The sequence below is a fragment of the Rhineura floridana genome, chromosome 13 (assembly GCF_030035675.1).
Source record: "Rhineura floridana isolate rRhiFlo1 chromosome 13, rRhiFlo1.hap2, whole genome shotgun sequence".
Lineage (NCBI taxonomy): Eukaryota > Metazoa > Chordata > Lepidosauria > Squamata > Rhineuridae > Rhineura > Rhineura floridana.
In genome coordinates this window covers 11361293-11378446 of record NC_084492.1, presented here as the reverse complement: position 1 = coordinate 11378446, position 17154 = coordinate 11361293, and the positions used below count along the sequence as shown (strand labels likewise).

Genomic DNA, 17154 nt, shown 5'->3' with positions numbered 1-17154 from the left:
CAGGAAGCAACAGCAACCCACCTGCTGAGAAACTCAGTGGCTCTACCTCCTCACTGCAGCAGTTCCAAGGAGCTTTTGTCAAGGAGGGCCCCTGCTGATATATGGGCTTTTGGCAGATGCCCACCCATGCTGAACCTTGGCACCATCCCTGGTGCAGATAAGCAAAATCACAAGCAGCAGCATTTAGCAGAACCCAAAGAGCAGAAGCAGAAGAACTATCGCAAAGAGCCAGTCTGGTGTAGTGGTTAGCCTAGGAGTGAAGACTCAGGTTCAAATCCCCACTCAGTCAGGAAGCCTTGGACCTGTCACTATATTTTGCGGGCTAGCCTACCTACCAAGGTTGTTGGGAGGGTGAAATGGGGTGGAGGAGAACCATGTATACTGCCTTGAGCTGCTTGGAGAGGCCAGATGCAAAGGAAATCAATATTGATTACAGGAATGTAAAGAAACAAATCATTCCATTTTGACTCCCGCCTCAGATGCCAACACTGCAGGTTGCGATGGAAGGTTCTGTCAACTTTAGTTCTCTCAGTTTCTCATTTTTCCGATCATAAATTCAGTTTTCCAGCAATTCGCAATTTAAAAAAAAATCCTCATGAAAATTCTTCAGCATTTTAGTGTGAATTTCTCCTCATCAACACATTTTTGCAAGCTATTTCTCCTAATATAATGCATTTCTGGATGTTATTTATCACTAATACATTCATTTTGTGCACACCTGTACCCAATATATACATTTTTGTAACCACCGGTTGAGAACTGCATTGCAAAATTCAAATAAGTGCAAATTTCAAAGGATGGCTATATTTCGGTTCTTATGTTGTTTCAGAAAGTGCAAATTTAACAGATTTGGCTTTAAATGTAAACTGAATCAAATTTCTCTCCCATCCCTAACTGCAAGGAAGGTGTGCCTCCTGTTTTGAGGCAGGCAGATGACTGGACCCAATTAACGTCCCCTTCCAACCAAATACTTCTGTCGCATGGCTACTTGGGCCTCCTTTGGTTTCCTTCCACCTCATTGCTTTGGGTGAGCATGCTGGAAAGAAGTATAAAACCAGCTACATTTAATGGATGGATTTCCTTTTAATTAATTAGCTTAAGTGCGTAAGATCACCTAGCTCTAATGCTTAAGTACATTCATTGCTTGGTTACAGTGGTGCTATAACTCTGTTTTCAAAAGGTTAATCTAAATTTTGTTGGGGCATTGGATGAGTTTTTCCCATCTTAATGTCTAAAAAAATCTCCTATGGGTCTGTCTACAATATCTTGATCCTGGAACCGAGCAAAATAAATAAAATGTAGATAATCACCTGAAGGTAAATAGCTGGCGATTGTTTACAAGCAGGCATTTAACAGAGAACCCACACATTCTGTTTTTAGGGGGAGGGCAGTAGCTCAATAGTAGAGTATCTCTGTTTGCATGCAGAAGGTCCCAGTTTCAATCCTTGGCATCTCCCGGTAAGGCTGGGAATGTCCCCTCTCTAAAACCCTGCAGAGCTGCTATCAGTCAGTGTGGACCAAGAGAATGGAATCATTTTTCAAGCCAAGGGCCACATCTAAGCAACCTTCTGAGGGCCACATGCCAATAATGGGCAGGGCCAGAGACAAAAGTGGCCAGAGGAACAAATGTACATTTTACCTGCACACGGGAGGTTAGTTTCTACACACTCACAACACCTGACCCAACACCTCTCTCTTCTCCACCTGGACAAACAAGGACGCATTATCTGTGTTCAAGGACATATTCTAGCCAAGCAAAAATAATCTGGGGTGTGATGCAGGGTAAATGAGGGGTATGGCCTGGGGAAAGTTTGAAGAGCCAGAGAGAGAGAGAGACGGAGGACCACATTTGGCTTCCGGACCTGTGGTTCCCCACCCCTGGTGGGGGCAGTGCTGAGTTAGATGAACCAATGGTGTCAAACAAATTATTTTTAGGTCTAATTTTTCTAAAAGTGTAGTCCCAATTTAATTATGAATTTGACTGCAGATAGTCCTTCAGCTCTCACGATCGAGGTTCATGAGGTGGGCTAGCCATTTGAACAGAACCACTGGACACCAGAAATAAATTAAAGGATTTATTCTAAAAAGAACTGTCCCTAATACAGAATTAATAGGCGTAAAGGTTACCACCACTAGATCAATATACATACTCACACAGTCCAGAGCATCTTAGAATGATGGAACTGCGTGAGAAGACATTATACATCCCTGGAGGTAGGGCCTCTCCGATTCCGAAAAGAAGATCCCCAATTATTTCCCCTGCGCTTAATTAAATATCCTTTCCAAACCTACTGTAGCAGGATCAATGCGGTGAACTTCAACCTATCTTACTGATTCAGCACAAATACACATGTCACCTGCATCCCCTCCTGAGATTATCCCTCTGTGTGTGGTGGAGGTGTGTGTGTTCCCTGTTCTTGTTGTCAACATGAAACCCTCCTTCTCTGTTCTTGTGGTTCTTGCCAGCCGTCTAGTTTATTTTGGGTACTTGGTCTAGAAGCAGCACTTTAGTAATATTCAGCTTTTTCTCTTGCAAACAAACAGCCATTTTTATCCAGAATCCCTTGATCAAATCTAACCAGACATTAGCCTGATTAAGAATAATGGGGTTCAATTACCTTACAGTCTGACTCACTGTGAGGCAGCTTCCCATGTTCCTAACACATCTGCCAGCCTGGGGTAGGGAAAAGGCAGATGGAGATCTCCTGCTCGATCTCTTAGTAACTTGCAGTTGATCAGCAAAGGCTCCTGACTTCCAGCTGTTTTACATCAGCAGCAATTAAAAGTCTCTGCCTCCCTGGCTGGCAAATGGTCAAGGAATACCTAATCACTTTGAACGAGTTCAAAATCGGCAGGGCCCAATAAACTGCATCCTAGAGTATTGAAGGAACTGGCTGAAGAACTCTCAGAACTGCTGTCTATTATCTTTGCAAAATCATGGAGAACTGGTGAAGTACCAAATGACTGGAGGAGAGCTAATGTTGTCCCTATCTTCAAAAAAGGCAAAAAGGAGGAACTACAGACCAGTCAGCCTAACATCAATCCCTGGAAAAACTGGAGCAGATGATAAAGCAGTCAATCTGTAAGCACCTTGAAAACAATGCAGTGATTACTAGGAGCCAACATGGATTTATGAAGAACAAATCCTGCCAAACTAATCTTATCTCATTTTTTGACAGGGTAACCTCAGACTGTGGGAATGCTGTGGACATAATATACCTCGACTTCAGCAAAGCTTTTGACAAAGTACCCCATGATATTTTGATTAGCAAGCAGAGCTTGGAAAAGTTACTTTTTTGAACTACAACTCGCATCAGCCCCAGCCAGCATGGCCGCTGGATTGGGCAGATTGGAGTTGTAGTTCAAAAAAGTAACTTTTCCAAGCTCTGTTAGTGAGCTAGCTAAATGTGGGCTGGATGGAACAACTATCAGGTGGATCCACAGTTGGCTCCAGAATCGTACTCAAAGAGTGCTTATCAATGGTTCCTTCTCAAACTGGGCAGGAGTAACGAGTGGGGTACCACAGGGTGTGGTCCTGGGCCCAGTGCTCTTCAACATTTTTATTAACGACTTGGATGAGGAGGTACAGAGCATGCTTATCAAATTTGCAGATGATACAAAATTGTTGGGCATAGCTAATACCATGGAAGACAGAAGCAAAATTCAAAGGGACCTTGATAGGTTGGAGCATTGGACTCAAAACAACAGAATGCAATTCAACAGGGATAAATGCAAAGTTCTACACTTAGGAAAAAGAAACCAAATGCACAGTTATAAGATGGGGGATACTTGGCTCAGCAATACAACATGTGAGAAGGATCTTGGAATTGTCATTGATCACAAGCTGAATATGAGCCAACAGTGTGATGTGGCTGCAAAAAAGGCAAATGCTATATTAGGCTGCATTAGCAGAAGTATAGTTTCCAAATCGCGTGAAGTATTAGTTCCCTTCTATTCAGCACTGGTTAGGCCTCATCTTGAGTACTGTGTCTGGTTCTGGTCTCCGCACTTCAAGAAGGATGCTGACAAACTGGAACAGGTTCAGAGGAGGGCAACAAGGATGTTCAGCGGAGTGGAAACAAAGCCCTATGAGGAGAGACTGAAAGAATTGGGCATGTTTAGCCTTGAGAAGAGAAGACTGAGAGGAGATATGACAGCACTCTTCAAGTACATGAAAGGTTGTCACACAGAGGAGGGCCGGGATCTCTTCTTGATCGTCCCAGAGTGCAGGACATGGAATAATGGGCTCAAGTTGCAGGAAGCCAGATTTCGATTGGACATCAGGAAAAACTTCCTAACTGTTAGAGCCATACGACAATGGAATCAATTACCTAGGGAGGTAGTGGGCTCTCCAACACTGGAGGCGTTCAGGAGGCAGCTGGACAGCCATTTGTCGGGAATGCTTTGATTTGGATTCCTGCATTACACAGGGGGTTGGACTTGATGGTCTTATAGGCCCCTTCCAACTCTACTATTCTATGATTCTATGAAGGAAGGAAGTTGGTGGGGTGGGGAGGGACACCCAGAGTAGGGTTTGTTTTGTGTGTGAAAAGGCACAGAGAGCTCAGTTCTAGGCATGAAAACAAATTACTGGGCTGAGCACGATGCTCAAAAGTGCCTTTATCCTCTTTTAAGCCTAAGTGTATTCCGCTGCATTGAGCCTCTGTGCCAGGGGAAGGCAACCTGGTGCCCTCCAGATGTTGTTCAGCTCCCATAATCCCTAATCATTGGCCAGGTTTCTTGTGTTATGAGAGAGGGAGAAAAACGTTTCTCTATCCATTTTCTCCATACCATCTATTTGTTTAAATAAACCCTTAAATATGTCTCCATTATACACAGCTTGATGAGCCTAATAGTTGCCAGCAAAATATGCCAATCTCAATTCTAGTCCCTCCCTCCCTCACACACACCACAATTAAACACATAAGACCATTTCTTCCCATTGCTATTAACAGATCTCACCGCAATTATCCATGCACTTGTCACACTCAGACTGGACTACTGCAATGCACTCTACATGGGGCTGACTTTAAGGTCAAACCAGAAATTCCAGCTGGTACAAAATGTGGTGACCTAGTTACTGGCTGAGGCCCGGCAGTCGGAACATATTATACCAATCTTGTACTAGATGCACTGGTTGCCAGTGTGTTTCTGAGCCCAGTTCAAACATCTGGTTATGACCTTTACAGCGCTAAATGATTTGGAACTGGGTTTCTTAAAGGATTGCCTTTCCGAATGAGAAATATGCATGAGAGGCCCTGCTTAAGTGGTGGGGGGGGGGAAAGGCGCTTGTAATAGGGTCTTCTCAGTGGGGGCTTCACAATTAATACTCAATTATTGTAGCGGTTAGGCAGCTCTCACCCATTACAGCTTTAATCAGGTCTTGAACACCTACCTCTTCTTTAAAGCCTTTTCTGTGCTGGGGTCTGGCGAGTTTAACTGTTGTTATATTTTAGTTTACTTCTGTACTGCTTGTTAGGTTTTAATTATGTTATGAAACAGGCATTCGAAACAGTTTTATACTGTACTGTAGTTGGACTCGTATTGTGTTGCACAGGGGTGTGGAACGTCCAGTCCATGGGCCTAATTAGGCCTATCAGGCCTCCCCATTTGTCCCGTGAGGCCCTTTTGGCCAAGCCACACCCATCTGCCCTACACCTGACATGTGCCCTACACCAAGGTTCCCAAAGTGTGGTCCACAAGCTTCATTCAGGTGGTGTATAGTGGTAACTCTGTAGAGTAGCATAGTTACATGTATGTGAAGAATGGTGTGTGTGTGTGTTGTGTGTGTGTATAGAATGGCAGTGTCTTACTCCCAACCAGAGAAGCAGACTGTAGACTCGAAAACTGGGTTTTGCATGGAATTTACTGCAGAGGTTAGCACAGGAATGTAGCCTCAAAACATACTAGGCATGAATCAGGATAAAGAACACCAGCAGGGACACTAGGCTGTGGAAGCAACAGAGAGTTGTCGCAGCAAAAGTCTCACCCCAAGAAACTCTAAATAAAAGAGAAGGGGGAGGACACTCTACTTGCACGAGCTAAATCTAGCACTTTCCAGTCTTAGAAGCAAGGTGGGGCTTCTCCTGAGAAAAGAGAATGATTCTCAAGTTGTAACCATTTCTTTTCACGTCTACATGACCTTGAGGAAACTGTCAGCTCTGACTCTGTGAGAGATTCCCCTTCCTTATCTCGCTGGAATTGTCCAGCAGATTCATTAAGGCCTGTCTGCTGAATGAATAAGTTTAGGCTAGGTGCCAGCGATGATGGTAGATTTACATTCCTCATTCATCACAACAGCCAGGGGAGGGACTGCTATTGTTCGCAGAAACACTACCAGGTTTACTGGGTACAGGGCTGATAGGTCTCAAGTGGGGCAAAGAGGCTGGCAAAGCACTTGAAAGGAGTGAAGAGGTAATACATAGGAAGGAAGGTATCTAATTGTATTAAAATTTGAATTCCGTATAATTTAAAAAAATATGTTACCATCTAGCACAGCATGTTTCAGTCACTAAACAACAGTCAGAAAAATAATTAAGTGGTCCTCCAAGACGCTCAGCAAATTTCAAGTGGTTGAGGGGGAGGAAAGGTTTGGGAATCATTGCCCTTAAGGAGCAAATTGGGGGTGTCATGAAAGAACAGCAAATGGCTAGTTGGCTGTTCCTGAATTGAGATAGCTTGACCACAGTTGTCCATGCACTGGTAACCTCAAGGCTGGATTACTGCAATGCGCTCTATGTGGGGTACCCTTGAGTTTGATCTGGAGGCTTCAGCAAGTGCAGAGTGCAGTGGCTAGGTTGTGGGGGCAAAGTACCACCTGCTTATAATACCTTGCTTACAGGATTTGCACTGGCTGCCAATCTACTGTGGAGTCAATTTCAAGGTTTTGGTACTAACATATAAGGTCCTATACAACTCAGGATCAGGTTATTGAAGAGGCTGCCTTATCCCTTATAGGTCACTGTGTCTGCAGGAGAGTTTCTTCTTGAAGCCCCCAAAATATCAGAAGCCTGCTCCACAGTAACTCAGTGCAGGGCTTTCAGTTTGGGCTGCCCCTGTTCCGTGGAACAGCATCCCTCTTGAGATATGACGGGTGTCCACTATTTGTACTTTCCAGAAACAACTGAAGACATTTCTGTTTTGCCAAACTTTTGCAGCTGGGTGAAAGGGTTTGTGCTTTACACATTTTTGGGAAGGGCCATAACTCAGTGATAGAGCATCTGCTTTGCATGCGGAAGGTCCCAGGTCCCAAGATCAAGGTATTGGTTTCAGTATATAAAACCCTATACAGCTTGGAACCAAGATACCTGAAAGATCGTCACACCTTATATACCCAGTCGATCACTGTCCTCTGCAGGTGAGGGCCTCCTGCAGATACCATCTCATCAGAAGGTCTGTTCCGCACAACTTAGGAATCAGGCCTTTAGTGCTGAAGCACCTACTCTTTGGAATCTCCTCCCATTGAATATCAGACAGGTGCCATCTCTGTTATCTTTTCAGCACCTGCTGAAGACCTTCCTCTTTCAACAAGCCCTTTAAAGTAGAGACCTTACTCAGCCCCGCATCTGTGGTGAAATTGTTTTTAAGATGTTTTAAAAGAGTTTTTAACAAGATATTTTGTTTTTATGATTTTTTAAAGATATTTTGTTTTTATTACATTTTATAGATGTTTTTAGTGTTTTGTCATTTGCTGTCCTGGGATCCTTCTGGGAGGAAAGGTGGGATGTAAGTTACTATTATTATTATTCTCTCCTCCTCCTCCTCCTCCTCCATCATCATCATCATCATCATCATCCCCGGCATGTCTGGGCAGAACTGGGAATGCCCCAGTCTGAAAACCCAGAGAAGCAGCTGCCAGTCAGTGTAGACGACACTGAGCTAGATGGACCAATGATCTGACCTGCTGTAAGGCAGCTCCCTAGGTTCCTTTTGCATTGGTTTTGTCTTTAGTTTTGTACTGTTTTTAAGTGTTTTCAGCTTATACGGTATGTTTGTAAATTGAATGTAAAAGGTGATTCATAAATCAATCAGTAGATTAACAACAGCAGCAGCAGCACATCCTGGCTAAGCAAAAGCACTCAAGGGAGCACAGAGCAGGGCTGGTGAGGGGTGGTCTGGGGAAAGTCCCAAGGGCTGGGGAAGCAGAGGGCCACATTTGGCCCCCTGGCCTAAGGTACCCCACTGCTGATGCAGCAGTGAAGGCAGTGGCTGCTGGTGGGCCCATGCCAGTGGGACAGTAGAATCCACTCTGGGTTTTAGATTAAAATATTCAGACTAAAATCCGGAGTGGATTCCACTGCCCCACTGACATGGACCCAGCAGCTGAGTAAAGGAAACAGTTATTGTGCAATAAAGCAAATTTCTTCTTTCCTTCCTTCCCTTAGGTTTTATATCATCTTCATAAAAAGGTGAAGAATATTTCCAGGAAGTCAGAGAGATCAAAAAGAAAGGTAAATTAATAGAAAACAACAACAGCCAATTACCATGGAAAGTCAGCATGCTCTGTGGTTCAGGAAGGCAAAAAAAATATTGCCTGTGCCAGGGCTAAAGTATAACTGATGCAAGAGAGTTTTGTAAAATCATTCCATCAAGTTTCATCAAAAGCATGTGGAAATCTACACTTGTGCTGATCAGCCAAATCACCATTTAGACAGCTGACTCTTGCTTGTGGTTTTGGTCTGTTTCCTTTACAATTAAGTATGAAATGCTGATGTGATTACTGAACTATAGCAGATGCTTGTGTCTTCATGCAGGTATTAAGCTGACCTTTTGAAGCCATTCAAATTTAAAGCTTCTGGGACTATTACTTTGCACTATTGAAATTATATCCAAGGTTGGAATAAGTTTAAGTTCCTATCTGTCAGTTTTAAAATCCCCAAGACGGGAAGCAGAACTCCCCCACCCCACCCCACCCCACCTCACCTCACCTCACCTCAAATCAGTGGCCTGAAGAGAAAGGTACAGAGTTCGGGTCTGCGCCTTCCATACGATTTATTTGGATCCTGATTCAGCACTTCGGAAAGCTTGGGTCTGACATGGTTTAGAGGCTGCCTGATTTGGCATAGGGTCTGAATCCGAAACTGCTCAGGAGAAAATGAACTTTGTTTTCCCTCATTCACTATTATGCGGAATAAAAATGGCTATAGCCTGTCAAGTGGATGGCATTTGTAGGTGCAGAGAGAAAAAAGGCTGCAGACAAGTGGATGAAATCTGCAAGCATAGTTTGAAAAATGGCTGTAGCCTGTGAAGTGGATGAAATTTGCAAACATAGTAGCCCATATCCATCAGAATGGATAAAGCCTGCCAAATAACAGCCAAATAAATCCTGGTGGTTTTGTGCTGAGCACCTTTAAAGTTTGGTTTTTCTTTTTTTATTTATTTAGACCATTTCTGTACCGCTTAATACATAAAATATCTCTAAGCAGTGTCTGGAATACAATAACAATGAATGTTACAAAAATACACAATAAAACCATTGCTACAAATTACTAATAGGCACATACTGATATAAATTCCTTCTCCTTCTGACACACCTCCCCATTCATCACCTCCCTGCCTCCTGGCTGTCACCCAGGACTCCACCTCTCCACCCTGGCTGTCACCCAGGGCCCAAACAAAACCACAACACCCCCAACATCTCACAATGAAGAGGGTTCCTGAAACCTGCTGACATTTCTCTAGTCTTTCATTATAGGCTTAACAGAGCTTCCTTAGGCTGCCCACAGTTGTGTCCCATTTAGCATTCAATCAGCTGCACTACACACACCTAGCTCCAGGCTACAACAGGTTTGGTGAGTTTCCCAGGGGGGCCCAAGGACGGCAAACAGGGCATCCCTCCCTTCATAGTTCTTTCTCTAGCTTGACACGTCTCTTCCAGGTGAGAAGGAAAACATCTACATTTTTAATTTTTTGGCCAAGATTAAATTTGCAGACATCGTAGACCCTTCTGAGGGGATGAAGCCTGAACAGTTTAAGAGGAATTGGTGCCATGGTTTTCCCACAATGGCAGCCTATATAATTTGGGATAGGTAAAAAAGGAGTCAGTCTCCTCTAGTGTTTCCTGGACACTTAGTCTGAAAATTGCAGACATGCGTTCAGATGCTCTAGGTCAGCCTTTCCCAACCAGTGTGCCTCCAGATGTCGTTGGACCACAATCCCCATCTTTCCTGACCACTGGCAAAGCTGGCTGAGGCTGATGGGAGTTGTGGTCCAACAACATCTGGAGGCACACTGGTTGGGAAAGGCTGCTCTAGGTAACAAACCTCCCAAATTAGACAAATAGGTCCAGAGTTTTTTGTTCTAGGCACTTTTAAAGTTATTTTTTTTGGGGGGGGGAGAGAACTGAACTGGATATGCTTTTCTCCTGTAGTTTTATAGATAATTATTATGAAAATGCATATATCCCAGAGTTGCCCCTACATAAGTAAACTGAAACATTCCAAAAGGATGGATGCAAAGGCCAGGGAATTATGTTCAATGAAGGAGGAGTACAGCTTCAGGCTTGAGTTTTGCTCAGTTGCCACCAAACTTCAAAGACACGAAGTGCAAAACTGATTTGAAGGAAGTGTGTGTGCGTACGTATACGGCACACAGACAGAAGGACTTGAATGTCCAGCATTTTTTCAAGCAACCAAATTAGCAGAGAACAGACAAGGACAAGGTGATATGTTATTTCAACATAGTTCCCCCAAACCACTGTGATTGGAGAGCCTTGGCCAAATCATTCCTTGTGATTAAAAGTTGTGCCTGTCAGTCACAAAAGACATGGGTCTGGAGCAGGAGTGGGCAACCTTTTTCAGCTCAAGGGCCACATTCCTTTCTGGGAAGCCTTCTGGGGGCACATGCCAGTGGTGAGCAATATATATATATTGCTTTTTTTTGGTGGCTGTACTCACTGGAGCCGAGTGCCAGCACCTCTTTATTTGGCTGCCCATGGCAACCATTGTGTGCTGGCACCACAGTACTTTTATCAAGGTATGAGTTCTGGCATCTCATTTTTTGCAACAATAACAAGCACTATACATTTTTTAAAAATTCCATGCTGGGGACTGCTGATGCTTGGTAAGGAGGGGAGGGAGAGGACAGACTAAGAGGAGGAGGGACAACCAACCAGGGAGAGGTTGTTGTGTACTCTGGAAACAGAACACTGACAGCAACTATGGATCAAAGCTAGAAAAAGGGGAAGAACTATTTCACGGCAACCTCATAAGGTGATGGTGGTAGGAGGAGAAGTTCCTTTTTTGTTCTGATGAGAGAAAGAAAAAGGGACCCATTGTTCCCCCTCCCTTCTCATCAGGATGGTAAGCAGAGAGAGGAGTAGAGAAGGGGGGATCCCCCAGAGGGTACCTTGTCTCAGGTGCCCTCAAAACTGGCAGTTTCCACTGCTGATTCACAAAATGATCAGGTGGGTGAACTGAACTGAACTGCCTCTCTGTATTGAAAGAAATCCATTATACAGCAGAAGGATGGGGCTATCCTTTACTTTGCCGCATACATAGAATGCACACGTTGCTCCTCATTCATCACAGGTGCCATGCTCTTTCAATGCCTGGCTTAAAAAATTTAAACAGCTTTCAAGGAAGAAAAATGAGGGGATTAACTGGATTAAAAGGGAGGGAAAATAAACCCTGGACGTGAGTCCTCGTGCCTGTGCTGCCCTTCTGTTTCCAAGATAATAATTCAGGCCGTATAGTCTCAAGGCTAACATAAGCAGCGTCCTCTTTCAAGGCAGGATAACCAAGGGCTTCCCCCTCCCCCTTTAGCAGAGGACCTGTGCAAGCCTGCCTACAGAACATAAGGCCATAAGAAGATCCCTGCTGGATCAGGCTAATGGCCCATGTAGTCCAGCATCCTATTGTCCTTATAGCAGACAACACCAGATGCTTCTGGGAAGCCTTCAAGCAAACCCTGAGTATAATAGCACTCTTCCAGCTTGGGATTCCCTGCAACTGGTGTTTAGAGGCATACTGCCTCCGACAGTGGAGGCAGTACTTAGTAGAGTTGCCAGGTCTGAAGCATCCCAAACCCTGAAATATCAAGGGCAGGCCCTAGCGATGTCACAGGGTGGGCCCTGGAGGCAGCTGCATCACATGGGTGGGGGTGGGGGTGCCAAGAAGGAACTTCCTCTTCCTTGCTTCCCGGTGGGATGCAGCCTGTTTTGAAGCTGGGGTGCGTGTGACAATGGGCCTACATTTCTCCAGGGCCTATTGTCATGCCCACTGGCCTCAGAGCTGGCTACATTTCATGACTGAATGCAGCCAGCTCCAAAGTCAGGGTTTTGGGATCAGTGGGCCTAAATCTCCTCGGGGAAGGGAGATTTGGGCCCGTTGTCATGCCCCCTGTCCAACCAGAAACAGTGGGGTGACTCATCTGGAGACCTGGGGAGGACCCCGAAGAACTGGAGGCTCCAAGTGCAAACCGGAGACCTGGCAACATTAGTACATAGCCATCATGGCTGGTAGTTATTGATAGCCTTATCCGCCATGAGTGGGCCCTTGTCAAAGTGCCCTGTGGTGGGCCTCGTCCAACACTGGTGCTGAGGTGTTATCTGTGGCAGCAACACATAGCTACAACCCATCATTTTATATTTTTCACAGTGTCCCTGGAACGATGCTACACTGTAGGACATTTAAAACAGTAGCTTGCAGACTCGACTGCCCAGAATGGGAGGCACAGAGCAGGCATCAGTAAGAGAGGGTGCTGAGTGCTAACTTCAGGCCTGGAACCTTCAGCTGTACCTGTTTCCCATGGACAGCGCCTGTTTTCTGGTATCTGTCCCTATTTTCTCCCTGATTTTGCTCTTGGGAGACATCTTCTTAAAAGTGTGTTAGCACAAGTTGATAACATGACTACCAGTCAGTACTGACAGTAGTGTGCTAGATGGATCAGTGGTGTCACTCAGTTAGGAAAGGGCCAAAATTGGCAAGTTTCTCTCAGCGTGAAGGATGGCAAACTGAACTTAACATTGGAAAAATGAGCAACGATGGATATTTGCCCATATTTGTCAGGGATGGAAGGATCTGTCAATTTCAATTCACTCAGTTTCTCACTTTTCCAGTCTTAAATGCAATTCTCCACATTTCTGCAGCAATTTGCTTTTTTTAAAAAAAAAATCCTCATGAAAATTCTTCATTTTGTGCAAATTTCCATTAATAAGCACACTTCTGTACACAGGTTTGATTAATGTACACATTTTTGGAAGCAGTTTCTGCTAATATAATGCTAATCCTAGCCAGTCGCTGCCTCTCAGCCTCAGAGGAAGGCAATGGTAAAACCACCTCTGAATACCGCTTAACATGAAAACCCTATTCATAGGGTCACCCATAAGTCGAAATTGACTTGAAGGCAGTTCATTTCATTTTCAATATTATTTTCACTAATATATGTGCTTTAATGCACACTGTCACCTAATATATGCATTTTTGTAAATAGCGTTTGGTTGGAGAACTGCATCGCCAAATTCAGATGTGTGCAAATTTTGAAGGATGGCTGTGTTTCGGTTCTCATGTTGTTTTGAAACGTGAATTTGATAGATTTGGCTGGAAATGCAAACTGAATTGAACTTCTCCCCCATCCCTAGTCACAAATACTCCTAAAGCATCCCCATTTTCATCTGTAACATGTTGAAGGGAGGCTAGATGGCAGCCTTTGCCAGAGGGCAGCTGTTTAACATCTGTTTCCCATCTGTGACAAATGGGAACAGCAAACTTTCTGGGACCTGTCTTCCAGGTAGGACCGGATCCACCATAAAACGGTTCCTCCCAATCCCATCCCAGCTAGACAGCCCAGAAGGAAACCATGGTCAATGGTATTGAAAGCCGCTGAAAGGTCCAGCAGCACCCACAGGGATGCACTCCCCCTGTCTGATGCGTGGCGTAGGTCATCAAGCAGGGTGACCAAAGCAGTCTCTGTCCCATGACCAGGCCTAAAACCTGAATGGAAAGAGTCTAGATAATCTGATTCCTCCAGGAAAACTTGGAGCTGAGCAGCCACTACCTTCTAAATCTCCTTGCCCCAAAAGGGGATATTAGAGACTGGGCAGAAGTTGTTAAGATCTGCAGGGTCGAACGAAGGCTTCTTTAACAAAGGTCTTATCACGGCATCCTTCAACAATGTTGGCATAGAACCTTCCCTTAGAGAGGTATTAATTCAATATGCCAACCAGCCAGCCACTCCCACTCTGGCAGATTTAATTAACCAGGATGGGTAAGGGACAAGAGAGCAAGTAGTGGCCCTAGACTTCACTACACCAGTGGCTGCTGGTGGGTCCATGTCAGTGGGGCAGTGGAATCCATTTCAGGTTTTAGTTCAAACATTCAAGGTTTGAAACCTCAGACTAAATCCCAGAATGGATTCCACTGCCCCACTGACATGGACCCACCAGCCTCCACTACACCACACCTACTCTGGAGGATTGTAAGATATTTTGAAAGGTAGCTCATGAGCCAGACTGGAGTCAGAAGACCTTTGTTAGCACTGGTGGGCCATGCTGAATTGCTGGGGCCACAGCGGTTGTCAGGGAGTACCTAGTGCTGGTCTGATCCAGCTTCTAATTTAAAAGGAAACTGAAGCAGGTTGAAGGCATGTATAAACAAGGAAAAGACCATAGCTCTGTGGTAGAGCATCTGCATTGCATGCAGAAGATCCCAGGTTCAGCCTCTGGCATCTGCAGGTTGAGCTGGGTGAGAACCCTGCCTGAAATGATGGAGAGCCACTGCCGGTCTCTGTAGACAATACTGAGCTAGGTGGATCAGTGGTCTGACTCAGTATAAGACAGCTTCCTATGTTCTCTATAAACCAGGGGCCACCAACCCATCTCCCAAATCAGCATATGCTCATTTATATATATGGATGCAAAATTAGAAAGAATTACTATCATGTCAATAGACACAATACATCTTGCACCACAGCAGGGGAAGACTGTGACCAGGTGACCTGTGTGACTGCTGAATCTACTATCCAGGTGCTGGCTGTCAATGGCACCTTGTCCTAGGACACCCCAGCACACCTGAAGGACCAATTAAGCAGCCCAACTCAGCCCTGTCAGATATCTCATCGGCAGCCCTGGATGAGCCTGTACACTGCGCTATGGAACCAGACTCTCCCCTTTCAACTGCTGGCCCCCAAGAATGAAGATAAAGGCAGGCTCAATGGGAGATACAGAACTGATGGAGGAGCGCTGACCTGGCTGTGCAGAGATTTCAGGACCAGATGTCTTCTTAGAAGAGGAAGAGGCCACTGAAATCGAGAAGGCATCAGGTGCATCTTGTAGCCCAGCTTATGATCAGGAAGGAGAAGACCTGGCTGTATTTGCATAAAACCTCTCCGTCCCTGCTTGATCTTTGCTGGAACAACAGGTCTCTCTTGGGATGGTCTACTGTCAGCTCTTGTCTAGATTTCTGTTTGCTGTGGTTCAGCTAAGTTGGGTGTGGGGAACCTTTGGTCCTTCTGATATAACTGAGCCACAACTCCTGCCATCATTGGCTATGTTTGCTGGGGTCTGATGGGAATTGGACATCTAGGAGCACCCTGTTGGCTATCCCTGTTGTAGACCCTAGACTTAATAGTCATACAGGAGGTGTGGCTTTAGAGAGCAATTCCTTCAGCTGTGTATCTCTGTGGGGTGGGTACCCAAGCAGTGATCCATGAGGGTTATAAGTAGTCAAAAAGGCAAATATTTTAATCTGTTAGATGGGGGACAGAGAAGAGATGGGCAAGTTCTAGGACATCTTTACAGAACTCTTGTTAAGAAAACAATAAGAGCTCTACTAAATCCGACCAAAGGCCCATCTAGTCCAGCATTCTGTTTCCTGAGGTGGCCAACCAGATGCCTTTGGGAAGCCCACAGGCAGGATATGAGCACATGTACTGGTGGTGCCGTCATACACTTATCAATATACAAGTTTGAACAGATAGGAGCAGTAGTAAACAACATGATTCCAGCACTTCAGTATCCCTGCAGCTCCTTTGCCAACCAGAAACCTCTTAGCAGCCATCTCCAGCCAGCCTAATCAAATTTCACAGTGGCATTTCGCTAATGGGAGTTAAAAATTTCAGAGGCAAGTCCCGGATTTGTATCCGCTGCCTGTGTAAGAGACTCTGCAGATCCATGATTCGAGCAACTTGCCCACAATGGTGTCACAGCTGAGTGCCTACAGTACAGAGTTCTTAGACCTCTGGCTGTTAGCAAACACTAGCTGTGCTTTTGTTGTTGTTGCCCAGAAACTATAGGAAAAGGAGAGAAAACAAAGAAGGCATGCATAGAGAAAGCCTGCCTGAAAAAGAAGCCAATTAATGGGATGTTAGACTCTTAAAAACAGCCATGTGGGTAGGCTTCCCATTGACCAAACACACCAGTTAATTGCAACTATTTTCCATTGAACATGTTATGGGACTGGGCTATTATACCAGTAGTGAAAAGACCATCCAGATTCATATTCAGTGAGCATCTTCTGGCCATTTTGGAGTATCTTTTTATAGCTTTCTGTTTTGTAATTGGTTGTAAACAGAGGTTGCATTTATTTTATACAAAGGGCTTGTTAAATTCATCTGCTTATTTACCATGTGCTATTTTTGTCATTTGCTTTCTGTGTTATAAGGAGGATGGGGGGTGGGACAGTTTTTTGGGGGAGGTAGACTCTAAAAGTTAAACATAAATTAAAATAACAGTATAAAAGCCTATCAAACCTGTGTTGCTGTGCAACTGCACACAAATTAACCACGTCTGAGAAGTACATTAACAGTTTGCACCAGCCTTCCTCAACCTGGTGCCCTCCAGATGTTTTGGACTACAACCGTCATCATCCCGTATTTGGCTTTGTAGAATTAATCTTTGGTTAAAAATGATATTTGCTCCAGTCGGTTTGGCAACCTATACATTAACCAACGTCTTCCACTCCAAATGGCAGGAATCATTAAATACCAAAATATTAAGTCTGGGTTTTCTGTTCCCATGATCCTCAATTTGGGCTATGCTAAGGCAAAAGAGAGTATTTCTAAATGAATCCTCGACAATGATTTTCAGAACCAGCAGTCGATGGCAACAAAATATAGATTAAATACAAGGTCATTCCTACATTTAACAAACTTGACTGTTCCAAAACTTAGAATAGCTTTTATGCTGGCCAGGTTTAATATCTTAACTTCGGCCCTCCT

The 17154-nt window shown here is 44.6% G+C and overlaps 1 protein-coding gene across 1 annotated transcript in view; it reads left to right on the top strand.

Moving 5' to 3' along the window:
* The window catches only part of LOC133369149 (galanin receptor type 1-like), a 29962-nt gene that overhangs the window by 11814 nt on the left and 994 nt on the right, over positions 1 to 17154 (top strand). Inside the window, exon 2 of the mRNA XM_061594083.1 lies at positions 8385 to 8450. Within this exon, the coding sequence (XP_061450067.1) occupies positions 8385 to 8450 (66 nt within the window). The remainder of the gene's footprint in view (positions 1 to 8384; positions 8451 to 17154) is intronic.